This window comes from Erythrolamprus reginae, chromosome Z, assembly GCF_031021105.1.
Source record: "Erythrolamprus reginae isolate rEryReg1 chromosome Z, rEryReg1.hap1, whole genome shotgun sequence".
NCBI classification, from domain to species: domain Eukaryota; kingdom Metazoa; phylum Chordata; class Lepidosauria; order Squamata; family Dipsadidae; genus Erythrolamprus; species Erythrolamprus reginae.
Window position 1 is genome coordinate 2424448 of NC_091963.1, and position 8880 is coordinate 2433327.

Here is an 8880-nt window from a genome sequence, read left to right on the forward strand (position 1 = left end):
CTCTAGGAATCTCCTGGGAGGAAATAGGGCAAGAAAAGGCGGGGAGAAGCCTCCGTGGGGCCTCCCTAGGAATCTCCTGGGAGGAAACAGGGCCAGAAAAGGTGGGGAGAAGCCTCTGTGGGGCTTCTCTAGGAAACTCCTGGGAGGAAACAGGGCCAGAAAAGGTGGGGAGAAGCCTCTGTGGGGCTTCTCTAGGAATCTCCTGGGAGGAAACAGGGCCGGAAAAGGCGGGGAGAAGCCTCTGTGGAGCCTCTCTAGGAATCTCCTGGGAGGAAACAGGGCCGGAAAAGGCACGGAGAAGCCTCTGTGGAGCCTCTCTAGGAATCTCCTGGGAGGAAACAGGGCCGGAAAAGGCGGGGAGAAGCCTCTGTGGAGCCTCTCTAGGAATCTCCTGGGAGGAAACAGGGCCGGAAAAGGCACGGAGAAGCCTCTGTGGAGCCTCTCTAGGAATCTCCTGGGAGGAAATAGGGCAAGAAAAGGCGGGGAGAAGCCTCTGTGGAGCCTCTCTAGGAATCTCCTGGGAGGAAACAGGGCCGGAAAAGGCACGGAGAAGCCTCTGTGGAGCCTCTCTAGGAATCTCCTGGGAGGAAACAGGGCCTGAAAAGGCGGGGAGAAGCCTCTGTGGAGCCTCTCTAGGAATCTCCTGGGAGGAAATAGGGCAAGAAAAGGCGGGGAGAAGCCTCTGTGGGGCCTCCCTAGGAATCTCCTGGGAGGAAACAGGGCCGGAAAAGGCGGGGAGAAGCCTCAAAACAATCTCAAAACAATGTCTGGGTTTCTCTAAGTGGAGAAAGCAAAATGATTCCCAGAGGTTTGGAACCGTAGTACCATCCCCTGCCCTTCGGAAAGGGCAGTGGGTCACCCTGATATCGATCAGAAAAGAGTGGCCACCTATTTGTAAAGGCTAAGTAAAGGGTAATCTCTATTGCCAGGAGGCTCCACAATGGTGAACTCATGAACTCACAGTGGTGGACTTCCTTCCTTCCTTCCCATCTTTCTTTTGCTCCTTCCTTTCACTCTCCTTTTTTCTTCCTTCCTTTTCTTTCCCTCCTCCCCTCTTTTTCTCTCCTCCCTCCTTCATTCCTTCTCTTCCTCCTTGCTTTTTCTCCTTCCTTCCCTCTTGTCCTCTCGACTCCCTTCTCTTCATTCTTTGCTTCTTTCTCTGTTGCTCCTTTCCTCCCTTCTCTCTCTCTCCTTCCTCCCTCCCTCCCTCCCTTCCTTCCTCCCTCCCTCCCTTCTTTTCCAACTTCTCACATTCTCTTCCTCCTTGCTTTTTTCTATTTTGCTCTTTCACTCCCTTCTCTTGCTCTCTCCTTCCTTCTTTCCTTCCTTCCCTCCTTTCCTCCTTCTCACATTCTCTTCCTCCTTGCTTTTTTCTCTGTTGCTCCTTCCTTCCTTCCTTCCTCCTTCTCACTTTCTCTTCCTCCTCGCTTCCCCCCCTCTTACTTCCCTCCTTTTAGTCTTCCCTTCTTCTTTCCCTATTTCCATCCTTTCCTCCCTCCCTCCCTTTATTTAGAATTTAACACACACACTACACATTTCCAAACAAATTCCTTTGGCCAGACAATTCGATAATATTATTCGTTATTCTTAGGTCACGCAACACTAATGATCACTCCAACACGAGTGAGCGGGCAAAGAGTCACAGGGCAAGGCTGCGCAATTTAAGCATTAGAGAAAAAAAATAAGATAAAACGAATAAAGCCAATCAGCCCCACAGCTGCCTCCCACCTAAACCCACACAGAAGCAGCCAAAACAACCAGGGACTTTGGCAGTTTGTTCCTCTGCCCCCCCCCTTCAGTCCAGCTGCGATTCCAACACATTCCTGGGCCTTATCTCTGGTCCTCCTCCCTTGCCCTGGCAACTTTGAAGTCTCGTGGACTACAACCCCCATGGGCCACAGTCTCAGGGGAGCACACACACACATACACACTGCCCTAGAACGGCCAGTGAAGATGAACGATGCAGAGATCCGGTTCAGTTTTTAAAATAATAATAATAATAATAATAATAATAATAATAATAATAACAACAACAACAACAACAATAACAACAACAACAACAATAACAATAACAGCAACAACCCTCCCAACAATAATAGTAATAATAGTAATAGTAAAAATAGCAATAGTAATAGTAATAATAATAGTAATAGTAATAATAATAATAACAAAAAACCCAACAATAATGGTAATAGTAATAGTAATAATAGTAATAGTAATAGTAGTAGTAGTAGTAGTAATAATAATAATAGTTCTTTCCCTTAATAAAATTGTACTTTGCAAGATTTCCAACCCAAATTCCCCTCAAAGCTGCAGTTCTTTATTTTGTGTGTGTGTCTGTGTGTGTGTATAGGGGGGCTTGAGGTTGTCTACCCCTGTTGTACTCTCCCATAAGCATGAGCGCACCACTGTGCCTACCGTCCCTGTCCTATTGTCTTCTTTTGTTACTTTTTATCATTACTTATCTAATGTTTTACCACCCTGTAACTGTTTGACAAGATAAATAAATAAAATAAATAAATGCATACATACATACATACTTGATGTGTGCATTTTTTTTTGGGGGGGGGGAACGGTTCTTGCAAACACGGCTCAACCCCTGCAACCTTTGCAACCTTTGGCAAACAAGAACTGGGAGGGGGGATTGGAGAGACTCCCAGACGGGAGGGAGGGGGGGGGAAGAGAAGGATCTAGGGAATTCATTGGCGCAGGCGTCAAACACCCCCCCCCCAGCTTTCAAAGGATTTTGCAGGAAGGAGGAAATGGGGAAAAATATAATTTACCCAGCTCTTTACCCCTGGAGTGAAAGAGAATGAGAGGGAGGGAGGGAAAGAAAGAAAGAAAGAGAAAAACAGAAAGAAATGAGAGGGAGAAGAAAGGAAGGAAAATAAAAGAAGAGAAAGATGAGAGGAAAAGAGAAAAGAAGGAAGGAAAGAAATGATTCAGAGAAAGAAAGAAAGAAAGAAGAAAGAAATAAAAGGAGAAAGAAAGAAAGAAAGAAGGAAAGAAAGAGAGAGGAAAAGAGAAAGAAAAAAAAGAAGGAAAGGAGGAAAGAAAAGAGAGTGAGGAAAAAAAGGAATAAATAAATGAAAGGAGAAAGAAAGAAAGAAAGAAAGAAAAAGAGGAAAAAAGAGAAAGATGGAAGGAAGGAAAGAAAGAAAGAAAAGAGTCAGAGAAGGAAAGAAAAAAAGAAAAAGAAAATAAAAAAAGAAAGATAGAGAAGGAAAGAAAGAGAAAAAAGAAGGAAGGAAAGAAAGAAAAGAGAAAATGAATTAAGAAAGAAAGAAAGAGGAAAAAAGAGAAAGAGAAAGGACAGAAGGAAATAAAGCAATCTGAGAAAGAAAGAAAAAAGAGAAAGGAAAAGGAAATAATAAAAGGAGAAAGAAGGAGAGAGGAGAGAGCAAAAGAGTGACAGGGATAGGAAGAAAAAAGGTGAAAGTGAAAGAGAGCTGGGGAGAAAGAGACAGAAAGAGAGAAAAGGAGTGAAAAAGAGTAAAAGAGAGAGGTAGAAAGAAAAAAAGAAAAAGGAGAGAGATGGAGAGACAGAGGGAGGGAGGGAGGGAGGAAGCGAAGGAAGGAAGGGACAGTGAGAAAGGAGGAGAGAGAGAGGAAAGGCACCCAGCTCTCTCTTTCATTTGCAAAACAAACTGTAAATATCCTGAAATCACGGAAGTGAGTTGAAGGTCATAAAAAAAACACACCACCCTCATTTCCTTCGCAATCAGCACACACACATTCAGGATCAAAAATTCAGTATATTATACACAGGCTGTCTGGTTGTAGCCAAGCCCCCCTGCTGCCCCTTTGCTCCGGAGGGTGTGTGGGTGGAAACCCCCCCACCCAATCCTCCTTTTTAACACTCACCCCCCAGCACCAGATGGACCCAGGTGGGAAGGGGGGAAAAGCAGGATGAAGCCCCCAAATCGTACATGATTTTTCCTTGCTTTTTTCAGCCTCGTTTGGCCTGAACACCCAGCAGAGATTAGTTTCTAAACCCCCTCCCCAAAAAAGAAACTAACAAACTCGCAGGAAAAGACAAGGTGCGACAAAGACACAATAATGGTCAACACCATACACAATTCCTTCCCTGCTCGGCTTCGCTCATTGGTTTTTGCCAGGAAAGAAAGTGGAAAAAGAGGGAAAAAAGAGAGAAAAAGAGAGAAAAAGAGGGGAAAAAGAGGGAAATAAAGAAATTATTTTTTAAAGATATAGCCAGAATATCCCCCCCCCTCCTCCAATCCATCTCATTCCCTTTAGTAGAATAGCATAGCATCAAAAGGGCCGGAAGGGGCCCTTAGAGGTCCTCCAGTCCAACCCTGGGCCTTCCCCCTTGAGGGCTGAGAGGAGGGCTGTGCCCTCCTCCTCCCACTTTCTGAAACCTCATCATCCCCGGCCACCTTGGGGGCAAGTATGGGAACTGGAGTCCAGGCCACGAAGGAAAGGCAAAAAGGTCTTGATCAGCTCAAGCGTGGGGACTTCGCGGGTGATTAGGAAGGAAAGAAGGAAGGACAAACTGTGCTTATTATTTATTGGATATTTATTGAGGTTTTATGGCGGAGGAAGAGAGGAGGAGAATTAAAGGAGGTGGAGATATTTTTTTAGAAGGAGGGGAAAGCCCCAGAAGGAACATTGGGGGGAGAGAAAAGAACTACAGAGCTGGAAAAAGAGGAAACTTTGGGTTCAATTCATGGTCCCCTTTGGGAATGCGAAAGGCTGCCCAGCCTACCTTGTAGGATTGTTGTTGAGTGCATGGAGGGGGGAGAACAGGTCACGTTAACCAGAGAGACAACCCCAGGCAGCGTCATGAGAAGGTGACCTGTGTCCCAGGAAGGGGCAGGCTCGGAAAGGACTACAAAACTCCTCATCCTCATCCTGACTACAAAGCCCATCCAGAAGAGGAGGCTCTGAGCCACCTGGTGAGGGGAGGAAGGATGCAGGCAGGCAAGATGGACCCCAGGGAGCAAGGATGGGGCAGGAACAGGAGGAGGCAGGTGGAAGAGGATGCGGAGTTCACCTGGACAGGTGTGCCAGGTAAGTTCTAAGAAAACCTGTCCATCCCCCCCTCTTAGAATAGACAACTGATACTCCCAGGAGGAGGGGAGATAAGAAGGAGGAGGGCGAGGAGGAGGGAAGAAGTAGAGAAGGAAGAGTAAAAGGAGGAGGAGGGGAGGAGGGAAAGGAGAAGGGGGAAGTTGAGAAGAAGAGGAGGAAGATGAAGAGAGGTGAGGGGGAGAAGGAAGAAAAGGAGGAAGGAAGAAAAAGGAAGAAAGGAAGGAGGAAAAGGATAAAGAAGATGGAAGGGTAAGAGAAGAGGAAGGACAAAAAAGGAAAAGGAGGAGGAAGAGGAGAAAGGAGGGAAGTAGAAGGGAAGAAGATGAAGAAGTGGAGCAGGAGAAAGAGGAAGAGGGAGGAGGGGAAAAAGGGGGAAGGGGAAGAAGAAAAGAAGGAGGCAGAGGTGAAGGGGAAGAGAAGCAAGGAGGAAGAGGAAAGGGGAGAGGAAAAAGAAGAGGAAGTGAGAGGAGAAGTGAGGGAGAGGAGGAGGAGAAGGGGGAAAGGAAGAAGGAAGAAGCGGAAGAGGAAAGGGGAAGTAGAAAGGAAGAAGACAAAGAATTTATTTATTTTATTTATTTATCTTTTTTAGACAAAGAAGAGAAGGAGGATGAGGAAAAGAAGGAGACAGAGGAAAAGGAACATGAAGAGAAGGAAGGAGGAAGAGGAAAGGGAAGAGGAAAGAAAGGTGAGGGAGAGGGGGGGAAAAGAGGAAGGGGAAGGAGGAAAGGAAGAGGGAAGAGAAGAGGAAGGAGGAAAAAGAGGAAAAGGAGGAGAGGGAAGGGGAAGTAGAAAGGAAGAAGACAAGGAGGAAGAGGAAAAGGAGGAGGCAGAAGAGAAGGAACGGGAAGAGAAGGAAGGAAGAAGAGGAAAGGGAAGAAGAGGAGGGAGGAGAGGTGAGTGGAAGAAGAGGAGGGAGGTGAAGAGGAAAGTGAAAAAGGAGGAAAAGGAGAAAGAAAAAGGGAAAAGAGAAGAGGAAGGAGAAAGTAAAGGAAAAGGAAGAGGGAAGGGAAAGTAGAAAGGGAGAAGAGGAGGAGGGAGAGGAAAAGAAGGAGGCAGAGGAGAAGGAAGGGGAAGAGGAAGAAGAAGGAAGAGGAAGAAAAGGAGGAAGAGGAAGGAGACTCGGCACCAAGCAACGCAACCCCTACAACCCACCCACCCACCCGCCCCCTCCCTCCCGACCCAAGCCACCGCAGAGGCGCGCCCTCCTCCGGGCCGCCTCCCTTCCCACGGACCCCCCTTTCCAGCCCCGCCGCAGGTGAGGCGAGGCTGCAGGTGAGGCGAGGCGAGGCCGAGGGACGCCGCTCACCTTGGTGAAGTAGAGCATCCACAGCTCGTAGAGGCGCTCCTTGGAAGCCATGGCGCACCGCCGTCTCTCTCTTTCTCTCTCTCCCCCGGCAAGGCTCGGTCGCTCTAACCCCGGCCGGGCAGCGCTGCCGGCCGCCCGCCCTTCGCCATGCCACGGGTCCCGACTCGCGCGGCGCTCCGCTCAGCTCCGGAGCTGCTGTTGCCGCCGCCGCTGCCGCCGCCGCCGCTTCCCAGCCTCGCTCGCTCCTCCTCCGCCACCGCCTGATTCGCAGCCCGGCCGGGGCTCCGGGGAGGCGCAGCGGGCGGAGCGCAGGTGCGCCCCTTGCCCGACCCGCTGCTCCGCCCGCGTCCACGCGACCCTCCTCCGCCCCGGGAAGGTGGCCCTGCGCGCAGGTGCCTTTGTTTCCCCGGGAGGACGCGTGACCAGGAAGCCTTGCGTGCGAAAGGGAGGAGCGCCTTCCGGGGTTGTGCCACCTGTTGTGGGAATGCAACGACCCCGGGTTTGCGGGTTTGGGTTAGGAGGACGCTGGGAGGAAAGGTCTCCCCCCGTTTCGGAAATATTGCAATGTGATTTTTAAAAATTTATTTATTTATTTATTACATTTGTATGCCGCCCCTCTCCGTAGATATTTGGGTGGGGAGGTTTAGAGGTGCATAAGGTGTTGTGTGAAAGGATGAATCTTCCGGGTTCTGCTTGTTGTGTGAATGCAGCTCCCTGGGTGTGTTGGTTTGAGCTGGTAGAAGGACAGAGATTATGGAAATACTACAATGTTTCGGGCTTGCAAATACAACCCTTTACAATTTCATGGTCTGATTAATCTTCTGGGTTCTGCTTGTTGTGTGAATGCCGCTCCCTGGATGTGTAGGTTTGAACTAGTAGAAGGACAAAAATGATGGAAATACAAAGATGATGGATTATGAATGAATGAAAACAAAGACTATTTGAGGATAGTAGCAATATAATATTTTAATAAAAGCAAACAAGTTAACAAGCATGTAAATGTAAAGTTATATACTTATATAGGATACTTAAAATATGTTATTGATCGGCTGTAGAAGCCAAGGGTCAACAGGATGGTTGACGTATATGTTGAATGTTTTCTACATAATTATTCATACATATACTGTATATGTTTATATAACGTTATATGTATTTATGTGTATGTTGGTTTTATTGTTTGTCATATATATATATATATATGTATGTATGTATGTATGTATGTATGTATGTATGTAACATGTTTGGGGTTTTTTGCTGATTTTTTTTGCTGAAGGCTAGGATATATTTATTTCGGCCTTATTTTGGCCTCATCAGCTAGCCATACCCACTGGGACTTGAACCTGCAACCTTTGCCTTGTAAGGCAGATAATTATCCTCTAGGCTACAGTATCCAATCCCTTCAGCTTTGCACCAGGGAAGGGTTACATATTCATAGCTGAATAAATTATATATATATATATACATACATACATACATACATAATTAAGAAATATGTTTTTTTTCTAAGAAAATACTATAATGTTTCAGGCTTTCAAATGCAATCTTTCAGGGTTAGATGAATCTTCTGGGTTCTGTTGGATGAATGACGCTGCCGGAGTTTCAGGCTGAGAGGAGACGGATTCCCATTATTGAAACACTGTAATTTTTTTCTGCTTGCAAACACAGTAATTTATTGTTTTAATGTATTGTTAGGGACACAGGGTGTTGTCTAAAAAAAAAGGCTCTTCCCGATTTCCACCTGTTATGTGAATGCAACTCTGTGTGCCTGCGTGCAAGTTTGGGCCCCTTTTATTGAAATACTGTTAAGATTTCAGGCTTGCTTCTTTCTTTCTTTCTTTCTTTCTTTCTTTCTTTCTTTCTTTCTTTCTCTTTTCTTTCCTTTCTTTCCTTCTTTCTTTCCTTCCTTCCTTCTTTCTTTACTTCCTTCCTTCCTTCTTTCTTTGCCACCTTTCTCGAGGAGACTCAAGGCAGCGTACAACATTAAATATAACAATACATAAGAAATCAAATAATAACTATAAAAATATGAACATTTACTGAAACATTTTAATGTACACTCACACACATTCATCCAGTCCAATCATATCTCGTATCGGCCGGAGACGGTCTCACCACAGAGAAGGCTCTTCCCCTAGGCCCCGCCGTTCGACATTGTCTGGCCGACGGAACCTGGAGAAGGCCGACTCTGTGGGACCTAACTGGCCGCTGGGATACATGAGGCAGAAGACAGTCCTGAAGATAGTCTAGGCTTTGTAGGTCATAACCAGCACTTTGAATTAAGCCTGGAGACCAATTGGCAGCCAGTGTAGTTGGCGGAGTGATGTCGAAATGTGGGCAGATCTTGGCAGCCCCACTATAGCTCACGCAGCTGCATTTTGCACAAATTGTAGCCTCTGAACAGTCTTCAAGGGCAGCCCCAGGTAGAGAGCATGCTGCCACTAATCATTTAAGGGTTAAAGGTGCAGGGCATGGTGGTAAAGATGCACCTTCTGGGTTCCGTTTGTTGTGTGAATGCAACGAGA

At 46.7% G+C, this 8880-nt stretch overlaps 1 protein-coding gene across 3 annotated transcripts in view; it reads right to left on the reverse strand.

Annotated features, from left to right (window-relative positions):
* The window catches only part of NBEAL2 (neurobeachin like 2), a 188703-nt gene extending 182078 nt beyond the window's left edge, over positions 1–6625 (reverse strand). For 2 of the 3 annotated variants that reach the window (XR_011556963.1, XM_070729606.1), the window contains exon 1: positions 6359–6590. Coding sequence is in view for 2 of the 3 variants with exons in the window: in XM_070729606.1 (XP_070585707.1) it covers positions 6359–6409 (51 nt within the window). In the remaining variant the exon portion in view is untranslated. Of the gene's footprint in view, positions 1–6358 lie in introns of all 3 variants that reach the window. The other variant, XM_070729608.1, reaches the window with a different exon arrangement.
* Positions 6626–8880: the final 2255 nt, after the last annotated feature.